The following is a 20,509-nucleotide window of genomic DNA, read 5'->3' on the forward strand; positions in this document are numbered from 1 at the left end:
GTTTTCAGTTTGAAATGGCCTATCATCCCTTACCGTTACCTCCTTTTTCCTCTCAGCTTTTTTAAGGAATGCAACTTTGTATTCAAGTCCAGACAATTGTTTTATTCTCACAACTCACAAATCATGCAGGATGATATCTAATGATATCTTTTATTTAGATTCTCCGATTTTGAAGCTTTTAAAGATTGAAGATTTGAAGATATTGAAGAGATTTCAAAGATCTTGAGCAGAAATATACAAAATTTTCTTCTTTTCAAGAAAATTTATTTGGTAAAAGAATTCCTGCACAGTAAAAAAAAAAGAAAAAAAGAAGTGGTCAAAATTTTATCATTTATATTTTGTAAAGAGAGTGAAAGAGAAGAAACAAAAGAGAGAGAGAGAGAGAGCTCTCATCTTTTGAAATCATGTGCAATTAATTTTTGTGGTAGCACGAGAGCCATCAGAAATTCATAAGTAGAAAGGCGCCCTCTGTGATGGATGGCACCAATTCATAAAACATTCTCACCAGCATACTGTAAAAGTGGAAATTTTTGCGGTGTTGAAATTTTCGCGCATTTCACGCAACGCGAAGCTAGCGCGAAAGTAAAAGCACGCAAATATTTTGGGATGCCATATGTTCCAGTACTTGATGTCTTGATTCCGCGGAATTAAAAACACGTGAAAGTCTTCTGACACGGCCAAGCGCGAAAAATTAGTCGCGCGAAAATATCCACTTTTACAGTAATCTGTCGCATCTGTTCAATTCTGAAACATTTGTTTAGTGGTCAGTTTTACTTGTGCCAATCAACAGCAGGTCCAAATAATTAACTTTTTTTTTTTAAATCTGGACTTTGAGCTTAGCTCAGCGCAAGAAAGTATTATGTTGCCAACGGAAGAGGTCAGGGAAGATGAGAAATTATGCCAAAAAAAAAGGAAAATGTATTTTGCAATATTTGTCACTTTCATCAATGTGGTGTATAATCTGGGATCATTTGTTTGAGCTCACGATTTTGATTGAGAATCGGATGGTAAAAATGCTACATGAAAGTTCTCAAAGTAGCCAAAGGTTAAATGACTCAGTACACTATCATGGACATTGTCTGATGATTGCTACACAAGTGTATTTGCAGAAATGTTTTGTACAGGCAAATCCACCATCATTAACCACTGCTATATTAGAATTAACAAATATGTATCTTGGTGTGCAGAAATTCCTGTTTACCATTTTTAAAGAAAAAAAAAACATACTGCAAATCATATTTGTCAACAAAATTCCACTGTTTATTCATATTCAAATCAATTGCATAATTTTTGTCATATTAACATGGTCAATTACACAATTATATGGTATTTCTGAGTGATTGTTGCCTAAATGATATCTACTTCCCTGTGAGCAATAATACAGAAATTCTTCTCAGAAGCTTTTATGCCTGCCAAGAATATGATTTATATCATGCAATACTGAGAGCATAATAATTTCAGCAGCTCAGAAAGGACTGTTTCTGTGATGTATCAAAATTCATGGGTTTTTTTTTTTTTTTCCTACAGCCTAAAGGCGTTTTCACATCAGCCCGTGGAAAATCCAAACTCAAGATTTTTTTAAGCGATTTTTTTCATGAATAGCGATCACAAATTTTCATTTCCTATTTTCTTCAGCCCGAAGAGAATTAGCGTGAAATTTTTTTCATGCTGATTCATAGCTGAGCATGTGCGAAGAGCGTCGGCAAAGCTTACGCCTTCAAAAAAATTAGCTGCGATTTGTGTGCAGGTTTCCTTGATCCATTGGGTCACACAACGCTAGGCATGATGGGATAAATCAGGCTAATTTCTTGAGGCGAATTCACATTATGAAATAGCGCACTAGTTCTCAAATCATTCTGCTATTTTGGAAATTTCCAGAGTTTATGTCGAGAAATTTTCTGAAGCGTAGCTTTCTTATTAGCGCGCTAATTTGAATTCACATTATCAAATAGCGTGCTATTTCGTCATCAGGTTATGAAAATCCATGCTTGAGATTCTGAAAGTAGCGCGCTGTTTCAAAACATCTGGCTGATGTGTAGACCCCTAAAATGAACCCTTTTATTCACCTGCTTCCCCCAATTTAAATTTCTGAGGCAGTAATTCACTTAGCATTCATCAGTTGTTGCTACAGTAGGTAGGGCAAGCCTCCGGCAAGCTTTGTGGTTGCTAAGGCAATCTATTGTGAACAAAGCCTGAATGGAATTTGAATATGTTACAGAAATGGTCTGTAGTTGTGCTGTCATAGAGTGGCTTAGCCTTGCTCCCATCCAATCAAAGATTTTTTTTCTTCCATTCTGTACAGTAATTGTAGAGAAAAAGATATGCATCAGATTGAGTGCTGAGCAAAGGCTAATACGCACAAACCTACAGCCTTATTGGTGTTTATCTCGGACTGAAATTTGTGCATGATACATGAAAGGGACCATCATGCCTTCCTCTTACCACAAACATGCTGTGAGAGTGTGAAAGGGGCTGTGAGAGTGTGAAAGGGACTGTGAGTTTGTACAATGATTTACTCTTTTGGTTTGAGATTGTGTTGCATAATATGAAGACGACAGCAAATCATCTGAGATTGGTATCAAAACTTTTGATCTCTTTTGGTCTTTTGTAGTGAGATCAAAAGTTTAACACCAATTTCGGATGAATTTCCAATACAGATGAGCTTCTACTCTAACAGTAAATCATGTTTTAATTTTTTTTTTTTTTTTTTTTTTGGAGGGGCTTAGCTCGGCAGTTGGTGCTAAACCCACCGTATTTGCGGTGATAGATAGTCGTGGACTATTGGTAGGGTGAGCCCACTTTCTTCACAAGACAATGAAAGCAAAAATGGGTCGGCTACCATGACTTAAAGCCCCAACAAAACAGTCAGTTATAGATGCTGCAGTGGTTATATACGCAATTCATGTTTGGTGCTTACCAATCCTTATAATAGACATTGTTTAACATTTGTTTCTAGATTTTTTTTTTTAAATGTGAGTTGCATAGTCCTACATCCTACTACATATGTATAGTCTATGAAAATGTGAAAATATGAAACAAGGTGGAAAATTAAGGGTTTCAGATACAATGCTGAATGCTTTAAGAATTTGAATGTCTATGAGCAATATAGTTTATCACACTTATTTCTACCCAAGACAGTGGATAATGACTACAGGTTAAAGAGAAATGGTTAGACTGTGCAACATGATATGGCCAACACATTTGTAAGGTTATATGATAAATTATAATTAGCTCAATTACATAGTTTTGTGTGGGACTTTTTTCAACTCTAGCAACAATTTCTTTTTCATTGTATTATCCTTAGATAATACAATGATATCAGATAAAAACGTGAAAAACTAATCCTCTGAATCTTACGTAATTATCATAATGATTGTGTGCGGTTGCCAAATAATCTACATGTACTAGTCAACATTTACTATCTGCAGATACTGCTGGATTAATATGATACACTGTATGCATTGACATCTTGTCTTGCTTTTGACTGTTAGTGTGGTACATTGCCACTATTAGGTATGTTTGTTTTCCACATGTAGAATGTCATTAACCATGGACAAAAATGAACATGAATGGCTGATGTTGTCACATTATTTGTTTTATGTGAAACCAGGCAAGCTTGTGCTCATGCATCAACTGTGCATGTAGGATTACAGTTTTTATCACCAAAAAGAAAAGAGGCAAGGCTTTCTATTGAATGGCCATCTCAACTTTCAAAAATGGAGGTTTGTTTTATCATGTAGTGATATAAAAAAGAACAATATTTTCAAAAATGTTTTTACTTTCTACCATGCCCAACTAGGATTTTTGTTTTCTTTGTGGGGTTTGCAATACATTTACTGTTTCTTCTTTTTTTATCTAGAATTATGATAGAATCATGAATTTTATTGGACACCAACTCTGCTCTGCAGACCAAAATACAGAGTGTAACATTAACAGATGTTCCTTGTAATTGTTTGAATGTACGATTGTTTCTGTGATTGTAACTCTATTGGTCACTCCTATGCAATGCTGGGCTATTCCATGTTGCCCAGACTGTTTGTGCATAGTGTTAACCTCTCATTCGCTCTGCTTTTAATTGAATTTTTGATGGCAGAGTCATCAATTCTTAATTGATTTCTGATTACATTTGATGGGAGACTTGCTTGTCTTTTAACCTGCTAAACAGCTTAAATGCTAGAATGTAGTGAAAAACCTCTTATAAGGGGCATAACAAGATATTAGTAGCAAGAATTGTGTTCTTGTGTATTATTGTTTGCCACATACAAGGTCTGTGGGCATCGTTATAATGCAGTCTGTAAATATTCCTTTGTCTTTCTATGAAATTTGAAATGACATGATATGAAATACAGTATATTTAAGAGGATAAAACTGAAAATCATTCTGGATGTCTTGTGTTAATTGATTGGCTACTGTACCTACTTCCAGTTGTATATATGTATCTATTTATTAATCTTTCTATTTGTCTATCCAGCCAGACAGCCAGCCATCTCAATGGGTAGATAGAAAGAAAGAAAGAAAGAAAGAAAGAAAGAAATGCTTAACACATACACACACATACATGAATTACATGATATACATGTAGGCCTACATTATATCCAAAACAACATAAACACACACACACAAAAAAAGAAGGAAAAAACATACATACATTATGTACACACACACATACACACATGCATATCGTGTATATATAAACATATACATATACGTATACATGTACAGTATATATACAGTGTATATATATAAATACATATACAGGACACATACAATGTACATATATAAAAGTGATATTACATTACTCTTTACATATCTTGGCAAGAAAGAGTCAGAGGACCACAGGTCTAGCTAATATACAAAATATATTCAAAACAATATCATATGCAGTACTGATGTATCACAACTTCTAAATTGTTCATTACAACATGGTCATACTCCACATTGATACGGAAATCATACAATTTGTCACTTTACCAACCATAATGAAAGGGATAGAAGATTAAAAATGAATGTTACATGTATCATCAACATCAACCTCATCACAATCACAGTTCTGGCACTGATCATTGTGTAAATAATTGCTCTTTAAAAATGCAAGAAAATAAACTGTGTATAAAATCATATATGCATCAGAGACAGAAACGTGAGAAAAGGTCATTCATTAAAGAGGAATTCCAGTCCAGTTATAAGTTAGTTTGATAAAAAAAAGAGTAAAATCTTACGATTACAGCAGTGCAAATTTGATCAAAATCAGATGAGAATAGTGGAAGTTATGAAATTGTGAAGTTGCGCTAATTTCTTCAGAACAGTTTTCATGCAGATGAGTGAGCTGATGATGTCATCACTTCACAATTTCCATTGGTCGTGAACAAAAAAAGACCAAAATTCAATATTTTTCCTATTAACGGGTGGAACATTTTATAATTCTTAGTTTAATAATTTCAGAATGATGATCAGTTAGATACAATTAATATCGGGATTTGAAACTAAAAAAAGGAAATTTTATTATTTTATGTAGACATTTTATGGAGAGTTGTGAGGGGATGGCATCATCACTTCAATACTTTCATATTCATTGTGACTGTTCAAGAACTGTTTCCTGAAAAAGCAGCGAAGCTTCAGAACTTCCATATTTGTCATCCGATTTTGATCAAATTTTCATTGTGTTAAGAAAACTACTACTTCTTTTCAGACAAACCATCAACTGCACTGGAATTCCCCTTGAACATGGGTTCACGCAAAACATTGTAATGTACACTGCACCTTTGTCAAACCTTGCAATATGTTTTTGTTGCAACACATACAGTGTGTATGTACTACTAAACTGTTAGCTTCTTCAGCTGTAATGACTTCAATCAAACATGTAGTCACTGATTGTCCAAAGTTAGCCTTTTTCCACCACGTTTGTTGGTTTTCTGAGAAATGAGACAGAAAACTTCACATACATGTTTCATACTTCATTCTACTGAAAACAAAAATAGCATATATTAGATATGGCATAATATTGAATATTTAAAGTACTGGCTCTAAAATTCATTGAAATGATTACACATTTCCTCAATAAGTATTCTTGCTCAGAAACAATAACAGATATGGTTACTGAAATGCATACTCTCAAAAGCACCACATACATGTACCATTCTAAACAAGCACAATGGGAAACATGCAATGTATCTTTCAAAACATACAAAGACCACTGAATCTTTAAGAATGTCACACTCACTGAAAAGTAAGACAAGATACTGACCCTTCTTGGCAAGTGTCATGAAAATAATGAGGTACTTTGTTTGGACTTCAAAAGATAGATATCACATGAATTTCCCTCCGACGCATAAATAACTGCAATCAAAGAAGCTCACACTCTAAAACAAGCATTCTACCAGCTATACAATATACAGTGTCAAAAGACATAAGTGTACATGTATATCAAAATATTTGAAGGACTTCATGGCTACACGTATTTAATCAATCATTCCAAATTCATCAATTTATATTCATCTATTCATGTATCTACTTTACTCTTTCATTTACCAATCTCTCTCATTCACTCAGCTATTTAACTTATCCATTCTATCATTTATCTATGTATGCATCTATTGTTCATCATTCTTCAAGGCATATTTACCTCTGCCCAGAAGGTTATGTCTTTGCCAGTGTTGATTATAGTATTGTAGTTTGTCTGCCTGCAAAATAACTCGAAAAGTTACAAACAGATTTGGATGTAATTTTCAGGAAAAGTTAATAATGACACAAGGAACAGATGATAAAAATTTATGGTGTGATCAAAATCACATTCTGGATCCAGGATTTCTTTTTTTATTTTTTGAAGGATTCTTTAGCATTGGGAAAAAGTGCCGTCAATATTTTGTGAATATCTATTAAGCTAACAGTGACAACTATCACCATAATTTCCACTGTTAAGGGTATGTCCTGATGGCCAAGGAATCTAATAATACGGATGATGTGAATGTAGAACTATAATCTAGGGTAAATATCCCACAATTTTATGGGTGGGATTGGCCTACTTGGTGAGGTTTGCACTCTCAGAGTGCTTTTCTCATTCGTCATGTAATGCTACTTTGGGTCTAATGAGTTGGCATGGGTTAAGAGTTGATCTTCAAAAACATGATAACATTTCAATAACATTTCACTGAGTTATTATACATGTACACTGCAACACCATTGCCCATATGTGCCTTTGCCACGGAAATTTCTCGAAGTATAATATCAAACTAAACATTTCTCCCAATTTTTTTTTTTTAGGTAGATCAATTGAAAAAATAGTTGCACTGAATACAATGTACAGAAAAAAAAAAAAACTTTTTTCACGCACAAAATTTCTGAGAGGAAAAATAGAGATCTAAGGCTTTGCTTCTCACCTCACTGAACAAACAAAAAAATCCAAAAAAGAATCAGAATACACAATCTTGCACACAGGTACTTAAAGATGCTACCTTTGGCACTTTGGTGCTGAGGTGCAGAAAGACAAGTAGTACTGAAATTCATATAATTTCTGTCTGATCATATTGATATATACACCAGATGCCAACTCCAGATTTATAACCTGTTGCTATTTTTGTCCTTGTGCTGCAGTGGTTGTCATATTTATAGGTTTGAGTCCTCATTCAATTTGAGTAGGGATAATTGCTTGCATGTACAATTGTACATATATGCTACATGTGTGTGTGTGTGTGTGTTTTGTGTCTCAAACAAGCATCATGTAGCCAGACTTACAGCAGATGGGCAGCCTCTAAACAAGACAAATCAGTAATGGGATATTTTGAAAATACCCATTGTTAGATTATACCAGTAGTTGGATTTTGTCACACTCCTATTGTATTTTCTTTCCTCAATGAGAGGAGTTCTATGTAACGTGTCTACTTTGAATGAATATTTGGAGACAAAATTTGTCCCATTTAACGAATGTCACATGCCATTCAGCATAAATAACTTTGCCTAAGAAATGCTACTGTGATATTGTTCTGCTAAAATGGTGGTATTCCTATCTACATGTAACTGCAAGCAACTGTAAATTCACTGATATGTGGATGATAAACTCCCTACAACTCTTGTACCTTCAAGTTATTTCAGTACAATCATTATAAAATGCCATGAAAAGATCAGATGACCTATGGCACAAATTCTTGGCAGTAGATTTTCTTCACGCTTACATTTTCACAGACTACAAGTCAAGCAGGCATGGCTTGGCCTTGCATAACCCTCTACAGACATGTCTCCATTGCTTTTGAAGGAGAGTCCCAAAAATATGAACAAAAGGCAGACAGTCAATGCCAGACTGGACTGCATTCAAAGAGTACTAAGTAACTGACTAACTAAACTAAATGAACAAATAAATTAATAAATTAATAAAGGAATGAATAAATGAGTGAGTGAATGAATGAATGAATGAATGAATGAATGAATGAATGAATGAATGAATGAATGAATGAATGAATGAATTTATTGCAGAACTAATTGTCAAACATGGTATGCTTGCAGCACTGCTGCATAGATAATGCATAGGACAGAGGCATTACTACTTGACGGAATGCACATGTATCATTCCCAGCTTACATATTAGGCTTGATCTGAATTGATCCCACCTTTGGGTTCAATCTTAGTCTCGGCACTGCTCCCAAATGAGTCAGTGAAACAATATCACAATTCTTATGACTGATCGTTCCCCAAATTGTTCTCGAATTCAATTCAATTCATGCAACTGTGAATGATTTTGGAGCTTGGTGACCCCCCCCCCCCCCCCCCCCCTTCTGACGCCAGAGATTACTAACCTCTGTGTTCAATGGACAGCTCTAAAGTCATCCACAATCCATCAAGGCAACAACAAGAAGTGTGTCATCATTTATAACCCTGCATCACAAAACCCATAAAAAGTCACCAGGCATAATTTTTCAGTAAAGAGCAGATTCTGAAAGAGCAGACTTTAAGCTTTAAAATGATGTGCAATTTTAAATTTGAATGAACTCTACTATAAAGCTACCTAGATATTGGAAAGAAAGCACACACTCTGTGAAAGTGTGTACTAAGAAAAGAGACTCTGAAGTATGGGGTCCATTCAAGCAATTGATCTTACCAACAACTGCTCCGTGCAATGAATGGGACAAGAAACAGGATGTAAAACTCTGTAGCAACAACAATGAAGGGACTATCGGATGAAGCTGAATTCGATCATGCTCTATGAACACATTTTGCCCATGACTAATACCAACTTTCAAAGCAATAGTATCATCCTTTTAAAAGTTATTAGAGTTGACAGTGAAGAGTGTGTGAAGGGTTTTTACGAAATAAAAGGGGACTCTAAGACACATCTAATCACACTATTCCATTGAAAAAAGTGTTCTAGAATAACTGCTAAAAACACAATTTCCCATTCGACTTATGATCCCAAAGTTTAGAATAATATAGAAGAAGAATTGTTCTTTCAGAAAATATGAACAACTTAAATTTGCCCTCTCTCACCCATGCTAAAGTGAAAACATAGTTCTGGTTAGGGTTTGAAAACCTGTCTGACACCATTTCATATTTGCTTGCAATGTGTCGAAAGAGTCCACCAAGAAACTTATCAGGCTGACGTGATTTGCTGGGATGATGAATTGTTTTCAAGTATTTTGAGATCAAAAGTGTGGTCGGTATACTGACTTTTATTCCAGAAGGATCCAGACTAACTCGGTCTCGGGGAAAATTCAGCCCAATTTCAGACAATTTACACGCACTTCCTGATCGCCATATTCTATACATAGGCACTTGATAGGCGCACATTAATTCTGCATGTGCGCCAAAGAGGTTCTTTGATGCGCATGTTGTATCAACTCGGCCCATAACTGCGACCAGCCAGAACGCGAAGTGCTCCCAAAGCACAGCAATATGCAATCCAGAGGGAAAATTCAGCCCCGCCATCAAAGCGAGGCCGAGTTGTCCCCGAGTCCGAGTTAGTTCTGAGATTGCGTCTCCAGCAAGCCTTTTTGGTTTATATTTCGCATTTTCGTTGTTACCCAACGAACATCTTGTTACAACAGCTTTATTCCACTCATTTCTTAGGCATACATGTACATTTTGGAACAAAATTTGACAATTTTTGCAGGTGTACCAGAACTATGTTTTGGCTTTAAGTGCTCAGACAAAATTGTGTGACTTTTTGTTGGTTTTGTAATGAATGGTCACATTTGTTCTCCCTGAAAGAGCTCTTCACATTCCAGGCTAGAGTTTTCCACTCAGACTGATTTTAGCCAAGGCTAAGTATGTGGAGTATGTTTTCTCACCCCTCTCGTACAAAATATATATGAACTTGTGGTCGGAGATACTGTTGGGAATGGCAGTCATCGTGCTGTAACCACTCGCCTTTGGCCAGATGTTGATAGCTCCCGCCCATGTTGTGCCATTGTTGTAGCTCCATCGCAGTGTTAAGTCAATGCCTGGATAAGTTAACATGCAAATCAAGAAGAGATTGGTGATCACTTAATTATGGTTGATCATCACTCTTTTAGCAGGAAACAATATCTTTCTGAATATCACAAGACCAATATATACCACAGTCTTTCTGTACAGGCACTAATAAGTTGAATAAAAAAGATTATCCATCAGAATTTCATTCAATCAAAAAATGGCATTAATTCAATGTCAATGGGTTTATAAAAAATAAAATTCTCTTTTTGGTATCATTTTATTCCTCGGGACAGAGATGACTTTTTAAAATTAACAAATGCATATCTGACTCAGAAACAAATGATTTTTCACTCACGACTGGTTTCGCTCTCTGGATTGGTGAAGAACAGAACTCCATTGTGGTAGAGGACTGAAGCAGCCACTGCAGGGTCAACCAAGGTCGTGTCAAAACGCAGGTCATCCACCTTGAAGGTCGATGCCCCATCGTAGCTCATCATGATCATGCGACAGTGACAGTGGTACTGGTACTGGTTCCTCACATTGACCATGATTGATCCATCGGGCAGTTCTAATGGCTGATTGAAGAGAGATAATAGCAGAAGAGATTCCTTTTGAAAACATTCACATGTTCACTTTAATGCATTTGCTCTATCTACACTAACAAGATGATGGTCTCCAGCTTTCCACATTGCAAGAACTTCATGTCGCAATATTATTCTTAAAAATATCAAAACGATATAAACACATATTCATACTTTACAGGAACTTGTGGCAGTATACACATACTGTTTGTTCAGAATCTTCCTCAACCCTTACTTTTCTTCACAAATATTCACATCGAGCAAGTTTTTCCACACAAAGCAGCAAAGGTAAAAGAAGTTGCTGAAGCTCTTGAATAAACCCTAGTTAGTAAGAAAATGTCTCACTATTTTTCAGATATTGTATTGATTTATGTGTAAAAGGAATGACAAACCTTTATCCATCAGATTTGTTTGCATCCACATTTTGTTAGCTGTTTTGTTTGGTCACTGACACCTCATTCAGTGTTACTGTTTGTCTGTTTGCTGGTTTGATTTTTCATTCCTATTCATACACAGTAAACTTTGTTTTTGAATCCATTTGATACGAAAGATATTTCTCAAATTCCATGTAAAAGTGTACTGTAACACTCAAAATATCTCACAATTGCGATGATTTCCTCAAATAAGTTACATTCCAGTAGCAGCTTCTATTGCCCTACAGAAAAAAAAAAATGCAAATTTAATTCCACTTCTCACACACTGTTTATGAAGTTCTAGGATTCCACATTCCGCAAATTATGAAGTAACAAGAGACCCGCGGGTCTAGCGCTCACCTGAGTATCGCAAGTTCACCTTTCACGCAGTCACTAATCTAAATTATTCACAGCTCTACCAAAATTTGACGAGGCATTCTCAAGTGGAAGATGAAAATGTACAATAAGGGCCCAATTTTTTCAAGATTCCTTAATTTGGGGGAATTGGGGCCCCCTGGGGCCCTCTGGGTGGGGCATGGTGCCCAGTTTGATAAATTGAGATCCTGACCACCTAGGGATGCTATCTGCCAAGTTTGACAAAAATCCATAATGAGGTTTTCAGGAAGAAGATGAAAATGTACAATTCAGGCCCCCATTTGGACCCTTCCAACCACCCCCCCCCCCTACCCCCAAGAGGGGCACCCCTGGATCTCCTATGAACAAACTTGAAACTACAGTCATTAATGTACTCACTCATAGTATTATCTCAGCTCTATAACTTCTGATTCTAGAGAAGATTTTTAAAGATTCCTTCATTTGGGGGGTTTGGGCCCCCTGGGGGCCCCCTGGGCGGGGCATGGTGCCCATTTTAACAAATTGAGATCCTAACCCCCTAGGGATGCTACCTGCCAAGTTTGGTGAAAATGGGTCATGGGGTTCTCAAGAAGAAGATAAAAATGTACAATTTAGGCCCCATTAGGACCCCTCCTCACCCCCCCCCCCCCCCCCCCCCCTGGGTCCCATGGGGGGCACCCCTGATTCTGCCATGAACAAACTTGAAACTACAGTCATCAATGTGCTAACTCATAGTATTAACCTAGCTCTATCACTTCTGGTTCTAGAGAAGAAGATTTTTGCGGATTCCTTAATTTTGGGGGGGTTTGGGCCCCCTGGGGGCCCCCTGGGGGCCCCCTGGGTGGGTCATGGTGCCCACTTTAACAAATGGAGTTCCTAACCCCCTAGGGATGCTACCTGCCAAGTTTGGTGAAAATGGGTCATGGAGTTCTCAAGAAGAAGATGAAAATGTACAATTTAGGCCCCATAAGAACCCTTCCCCACCCCCCTCCCCTGGGTCCCAAGGGGGGCACCCCTGATTCTGCCATGAACAAACTTGAAACTACAGTCATCAATGTACTAACTCATAGTATTGACTTAGCTCTATCACTTCTGGTTCTAGAGAAGAAGATTTTTACAGATTCCTTGATAATTTTGGGGGGTTTGGGCCCCCCTGGGGGCCCCCTGGGTGGGGCATGGTGCCCATTTTAACAAATTGAGTTCCTAACCCCCTAGGGATGCTACCTGCCAAGTTTGATGAAAATCGGTCGTGGGGTTTTCAAGAAGATGATGAAAATGTAAAAAGTTTACGCACGACGCACGACGGACGACGCACGACGGACGACGCACGACGGACGACGGACGACGCACGACGCACGACGCACGACGGACGCCGGACGAAGGGCGATCGCAATAGCTCACTTGAGCCTTTGGCTCAGGTGAGCTAAAAATGCAGGCATCTCAAATCAAACATAGATGAGAAAACCTTGACCAAAACATTTGTTACCATAACACTGTGAATAAATATCTTGGAACACTCCTTACTGCTCCTAGCACCCTTTCCCCATCCGCATACTATAAAAAGAGGAATGTTCGCATGCATTTTAATTTCGTGAATTTTGCGAGCGCCAAGATTCGCGAAATTAAAATGCATGCGAAAGTTCTTGTCTACACTATATGCATTGAATGCCAGTGGCAGTTCGCGAAAATTTCATGCCGCAAAAAAGGCCGTCTGCTCCAATTAGCAAAAAATTCATGCCGCGAATATATCATGTTTTACAGTATCTATGAAATTCCTTACCTGGCATTCGTCTGGCACAAAGTCACCCTTGACCTTTTTGGTATTGTAAGGGATGCCTTTGATCTCCCCTCCATACCTCCAAGTGTCACCATGGTCATCACTCAGAAGACAGAACATCCCATCGCCTGGCAACGTGGAATGCCCGCATACGATCAGTCGACCGATATTAGGAGCATACTTTTTCTGTAGTTTGGAATGAAACAGAAAATGTAACAAACTCAAGAACAAATGGATCAATAACTACTGTATACACCATATGTTGTTGGGATATGACTTTTAGCATATCTGGACGTATAAGACAAATTTGCAAAGCAGTTAAACTACTGATTAGAAATCCTACCACTTGATCGATAAATAAGTACTTGTAATCACCAGACTAATGCCTCAAGTGACTCTTTCCAAGTATTTTCTTAAACTTCTGATTACACTCTGTTGTTTCATTTATTGAAAATAAATACTTGTAGACATGTTTGAAACTAAGGCTGTTGTTACCAAGAAAACACTAATCACTATAATCTTAAATTACAAATAGCATATTGCCCTTTACTGAGTTCTTAACAGGCCCTTTTAAAGCAGAAAAAAAAAGAAGATACCTCTGCGATAACAGAAGTATTGCATCAGTATTATCATTTAGATGCAGCATATGAGGACTGGTGTTTTATTCCCTTTTGGCAACAAAAAATATTTCCCAATTTATTCTTCGCCTCTCACATTATCAAGTTTTTGAAAGACTTTGGTTACTTAACTTTAGGATGTTAGCATTTGACATCAACCCTTGACTTTTCACAACTGTTTTTTGTTTCTGCATAACTGCTCTTTAAATTCTATTTCATATACCAGATTATATATTGTGGACATTTCCTGCTAAATTTAAGAATAGAAAAAGACAATTGACTAACCCAAAGTTCAGTGAACTTTGACATCAGTGAACTTTGACATTGACCTTTAAAGTGAAACTAGAATGAATAAATTGGCAACCTATCTAGGGCATACATCAGGATAGATGGACAGACAGACAGCTGAAAAACATAATACATCCAGTGGTTTTCAAGGGCAGAGGTGCAGAAGGAGAGACAAGATGTGGCTTTCTCGATGAGAGTGAGACAAGTTAAAGCTAGCTGGGAGGAGAGAGAACGAGGGTTTACCTGGATACCATAGCCTGGGCCTGGGGCGAACATCCTGGTGCCGATCTGCTTCGACAGGTTGTATGGCTTGCTCCATGATATGCCATCATCCACACTCTTGATGTAATACTGCACAGCCATGTCACACTTGTAGTAGTGGCTGCAGATCTGGTAGAAGACGAAGATGGTCTGTGTGACGTTGTCAACAAGGACAGCACCTAGGTTGAGTCCATCGGGTAATTCATTATTCAGGACAAACACTTGGGGTTGCCATGAGAGACCTATTCAGTGAAAAAAAATAAAACAAATATAGGGCAATTCCTTTCATGGGGACTACCACAGTTTCCAGATTATTACAGCAAAGGATGGTGCACCTGATGGTGGGAGTCAGTTGATTGTATGCAACAAAAGAACAGGAACCAAAAAAGAAATTTAAGATGATTCATCTTATGTTGTAACTCTGATAACCCATTTTTCAAATTATTACTATTATTTTCTTAGAGCCCTGAATTTATCAGCAAACCATATAATTTTTGTCCCAATCTGCACTTTTTAACAACTTTCTCAGAAGGCCTTAATGCCTTTTTTTAATGCATTAACAGCCGAGTAAACAAAGAAATGCGCTGAATTCCTCATTTCAAAATTTTGAGATTACATATTCTTCAAATTATAATGAATAACTACTGTTTGATTATTTTTTTGTTTGTTTTTTCCTCTTTGGGGCGGATGGGAGGGTTTAAGAAGGTGCTCTCAAGAACTACTTTCCCACCAGCAATCTTACATATAGCATATGAAGTATGATATCTTGGATTTATAAGAATTTGAAATACTTATTTGAGAGAAGTTCAAATCCATTTAGATTATTTTTTATTTTTTAAAGAGAGAGAGAGATATTAAAATCAATACTCAATCTAACTGGCATCACACCTTTGTCCTCGGACCTTCTCATTGCCAGGAATTTTGGGCCTTCGTCTGATCTGCCGTTCTTCCTGGCCTCACAGATGGCGAGGAGGTTGCCCTTGGGGGTGTAGGAGAGGAGCGGGATGCGGTAGGCTCCTACCTCATCTCCGCCACTGATCCACAGCAACTGCTGTTCCATCACAATGGGGCTTACCTACATACAGGGAAATAAAAAATTAACATACCTTAAACCATTATGGTCTCGTACATTCCATGAGCTTCCATGACCATTTCAACTAGAAAAATATAAATTCCGCAAAAAAAATAAAGAAAAAAAGAGCATAACAAACAGGACCCACCAGGATTCAATCCCAGGTGACCTTCTAGTGTTAAGCCTATAATTATGCCATCACATCCCCTTACAATGCGTCTACGTTCTGTGCACATATGAATACATAATTTATTTAAGATCGAAGTCCTCAATATTTTCACAATAAACATAATTTGTAAATTTGCCATAGTCAGAAAAGTGGGATTCCTTAGCCAATACTGGTAATTATAATCTTTATACTGATCAATAATTCTTACACTAGTCGGCAGTAGGTTCTACTGTGACACTGACAGTCTTTGTACATGGCTACTGAGCCAGCGGGAAAGGGCAGAAGTAGCATCATAACAACATCGTACAGTCAGTACATCATGCATCATAACTATACACAGCCCAGTCGCTGTACGTAGGTACATAGCTGTATTCGCACAGCGTACTTTCAGTGTCTGGGGCCTGTTTCACAAAGGTCGCACTTAGTAAGTCAGACTTAGCGCTAGTCAATCTTAGTCTAAGTGTGACTTTTTAAGTCTGTTTCACAAAGTTAATCTTAGGCTAAGACTGACTTATTCGATTTCAATAGTAATGTACGAGCCAAAAATATGCAAATTAGCCGAATGTTGTCTGCTAATGATTTTTTTTAGTAATTTCTGGAAAGGAAATTGCTTTGATTTTCTGCAGATACAATTCATATGGCATTACTGTAATCATTTGTTATTCAAAGTGCTCATTTATGGACTCATATTGTTTTTCTTTTGTACATGAATAGCCACTCGTTTGATGATTATTTCGATATAAGAGATGTTTTGTGCATCAGGCCTCTTTAATCCAGTCCCACATGTTTATATTGGACTGTGTGAAAGTTAGGATGGATGCGGTTGCGCTCTATGATCGAGCTCGCGCAGCAGCTGCACTGATACAAGAGATCTCTGCATCATTCTGTACAAACCATTCAATGAACTGTGGACGTTGGTAGAAGAGGACACTGGCTAGTCTCTTGTTACACAAGAAGAGAAGTTTTCTTTTCCAACTAGCTAGCTAACGTTAGGGGTGGTCTAACGTTAAACTACAGAAGTGAGTGTAGCTTAGTCTGTTAGTCATTAGGTAGTCTAGGTCCCTGAAATTATGTAATTTGAGCATTAAGAGATGATTCATCCAAGGGACTGAATATTATGAACTCTGTTGTACTTGAAGTTGTTTATTGTAGAGTCTGCTCATTACCGGTACTACACTAGACAATGTCTAAATGTTATATGTAAACTCTATAGTACGTATGAGTTGGCTATGCCTAGTGTAGAGTCTGTGCGCTGTGTTATTCAAGTCAAGATAGGGCGCAGTGCTACATCTTCACGATTTTGAAGAAAATAAGTGCATTAATAAATGATTGCACTAGACTGCATGTAGCAGGGAGGTGGGTCCCACCTCCCTGCATGTAGTTAGAACCATACTAAATCATGGCTAATGGTTGCCAATTGGTCGAATTTTAAAGTCCAATTGCTGGGCCTTGAGTTGAATTTAGAAGTAAATATTTATGAATTTATGCATTTTAGAATGTGTTTGGGAACTGCATCAATCAAGATTAGGCATAGAAACTACTGGACTTCTAACGTTTTCTGTGTAACATTACTGTAGCCTTTGATGCGAGGTAGAGCTTACTACATACTAGTGTAACTGGTTAGAGGTGACTTGTCTATTGGCTATTGCACCGTTTCCTCTAACTGACACAAAATGCTGTTTTGTTTTGTTTTGTTTTGTTTTTTGCTTCCGGAAAAAAAAAAAAATCTGCCTCTTGACCGGCAGCCTCTTGTTAACTGTATGTACACATGGTCGCTACAGTCGACCGTATTACAGACTGCAGGATACCGAACAATTAAGAGACAAATTTATCGGTCTAACCAGTTAGTTAGTGTAGATAGACGCAGCCCCGTACTGTACACAAGAGGCATAATTTCTAAGAAGTATAGGTCTAACTATTAACTAATTTTTTTTTTTTTTCAGTGTAATTTGTTGTGAATGCATGATATTTATATTAGACATGCATTAATAGTCATGGGTAAGCAGCTACGAAGATAACACAGGCAAGAAAGGATTGGTAGAAATATAATTCATTTCTAAAGTCCAGTTGCATGTAGATTCTAGAATTCTATTGATAGACAAAAGTAGATATCTCTGTATGAGCTAATATTTTGGTTTAACAGTTCAAACTATCACATCAGCAGGTAGGGATCTATTCTGGTATGACTATCTTTAATTTGGATCATTGTTCAGTGAATAGTGTAGGACTAGTAGTAGTAGGAGTAGACCCTCTACCAAACTAGTGATTCTCTAGTTTGTTAAAAGCACTGCCATCTCACTCAGGATAAGATAAAGTGGAAGAAATTAATGAATATTAGGAGTTGATTATGCCTTTGAACTTCCCATTTTGTAATTTAAGTCTAACTTTACACATGGCTTCAGGCCATGCGTAAAGTTACGCAGGACTTGGTGGGACTTAATTACGCATGACTTAGAGCTTTGTGAAACAGGATTCAAAGTCCTGCATAAATTTACGCAGGACTTTGGGATTTACGCAGGGTTTGGGGATTTACGCATAATTTAAGTCAAACTTAAATCTTGACTTTGTGAAACACCCCCCTGCTGGTCGGGCTACATGCATCAATGAATTTAGGTTTACTGTCCACAGCAATTTACAGTTTTATGGATAAGGCATATCCGCAAACTACCGGCTTATCATAACATTTCACAAATTATTAAATATTATAGATATAATACTAGCCCGACCAGACGCTGTTACGCTATGCGAAATGTACAGCGACTGGGCTGTGTATAGTTAATATAATACAAGACAGTACAATACAGTATTGTAATTTGTAAACTAACCATTGTAGCTATCATCATGATCATTCAATTCATTGTAATTTGTAAATTTACTCCTATGTCTAGTCTGATATTAAAATGCTTGGATGTAAATTTTACTCTTTTCGACAGGAAATACAAGTTTAAAGTTATTCCTGTCTATCAAAAAGGGTGTCTACTAGTACACTAGTGTCACCTACACCACGCAAAATCGAAGCTAAATTTGTTGAGACATGGCCCAGCCAGTGCAAAGTTTCAATAGTTTTGACTTATGCACGTGTGGGACTACGCAGGTAAGACTTCTATCGCGGTGATAGAACCTACAACTGCAACTGAGCATCACGTACCGTGGTACGCGACGAATGCAAACCCCTTACTGGATGCGTGTTGATTAGTCGTGAATTCGAATGTTAATACCATATTTGACTTTAAAAATGCTTTCAAAATCTTACCGTTGCCAAACCTTCATCCCATGAAATGGTCAAAACTATTGCTAACAGCACCAGTTTGAATACACAGCCTTGAGACATTTTCACTCAAATTTTGTCAACAACGAACAGAAGTATACAAGTAGGATCTTCTTGATCACGTGATAACTGGCAGGCAGGCGGTCATGTGATGCGTCATTCATTGATGAGAGGAGTGTAGTCTTCAAACTAGACCGAAAAATCAGTCTGTATTTTGTGGTCGGGGATGTTCCTCCAAGACTACGTTTGGCTTCACGGAAACCCTCTCGGAGAAGCACTGTTATCAAACTATTCCGAACAGACAGATTTTCCGTATATCTTCAAACCTACTGTATCTTTACACTAGGCTCGCAATATTATTGTCCACCAAGAAGACAAAAATATAGGTCCTACTGTAAGTGATGATTGAGGATCCTTGAAAAGGTCTGTCTAATCTCGGTGTCTGATATGAAGGTTAGAGGTCACCTCTTTAGCCATGGCCGAGAAAAACGTTCAAACTCTTTAATATACCAGTATTTTTTGGTTATTAACTGATTAGGAGTGCAATCAAGTGGATCAGTTTATCCCTTTTGTGAGGATTGATCACAAAATGTGGTCTTTATTCATCATTCTGGATGTACAAGCTATGACAAACTTTTTATCAGCAATGCTTGTTTAATAAGGAATTTGATAAGAAACAAGCATTGCATGTTGTCTATGTTTTAAGTTAAACATCTTTTGGTCGATCATGGATTCTGCACATTCGTTAGAAATTCTGTATCAGCACAGGTAGATTCTATGACCAGATAACACAGCTAGTGGCTAGTCTAATTCTTCATATTTGTTATCATGTGCTTGTAAATACCTGCAATAAGTTGTATTATAATGTAAATAACACAGTCTGCACGAATCTTCAACTTATTGAAGGAGGCAGATTTAACCAGAAGATGAAGAAGATGAAGACATCAAATTCATCCAGACATCTGTATGAACATATTTGCTCATACCAGCTCTGATCAGGAGGTACCGCAGACTTCTCACTTTACAATTTTTTTTTTTTAAAACCAAAACCTGAATCCATAAGAATTTACATACAATTTTGTGTGACATCAAATGTCACTTTCATTTTCATGACAATTATCCACATTATCAGAATTATGTGTAAAGTGATTATGTTACTTGAGGTAATTTCCAATACAAACTAGATAGATACAAACTGTATGATTGACACTAAATTGTTATTAAAAAAAAAGTGGCAAAATGAATATCCTCAGAATATATATATATATATATATATATATATATATATATAAAGAAAGAGTCTCAAGTATG

General features: G+C 37.1%; 1 protein-coding gene across 1 annotated transcript; it reads right to left on the bottom strand.

Moving 5' to 3' along the window:
* Positions 1 to 8,807: 8,807 nt before the first annotated feature.
* Positions 8,808 to 19,307, bottom strand: LOC139718410 (sialidase-1-like). Its single transcript, XM_071629884.1, has 6 exons — positions 19,184 to 19,307; positions 15,578 to 15,764; positions 14,672 to 14,931; positions 13,527 to 13,709; positions 10,754 to 10,973; positions 8,808 to 10,427 (listed from the first exon to the last, which is right to left on the bottom strand). The coding sequence occupies exons 1-6, from the start codon at positions 19,259 to 19,261 to the stop codon at positions 10,213 to 10,215; spliced, it is 1,143 nt and encodes a 380-aa protein (XP_071485985.1). The 5' UTR covers positions 19,262 to 19,307; the 3' UTR covers positions 8,808 to 10,212.
* Between the last annotated feature and the right edge of the window lie 1,202 nt (positions 19,308 to 20,509).

Source organism: Diadema antillarum, unplaced genomic scaffold (genome assembly GCF_040938485.1).
Source record: "Diadema antillarum isolate AM-2024a unplaced genomic scaffold, OU_Dant_1.0 scf00000094, whole genome shotgun sequence".
Taxonomy (NCBI): domain Eukaryota; kingdom Metazoa; phylum Echinodermata; class Echinoidea; order Diadematoida; family Diadematidae; genus Diadema; species Diadema antillarum.

Coding starts and splice junctions, on each gene's coding strand:
- LOC139718410 (XM_071629884.1), bottom strand. CDS start 19,261: ATGTCTCAAGGCTGTGTATTCAAACTGGTGCTGTTAGCAATAGTTTTG. Junction 15,765..19,183: donor GGGATGAAGGTTTGGCAACG/GTAAGATTTTGA, acceptor CCCTGTATGTAG/GTAAGCCCCATTGTGATGGA. Junction 10,428..10,753: donor TCCAGAGAGCGAAACCAGTC/GTGAGTGAAAAA, acceptor TAACTTATCCAG/GCATTGACTTAACACTGCGA.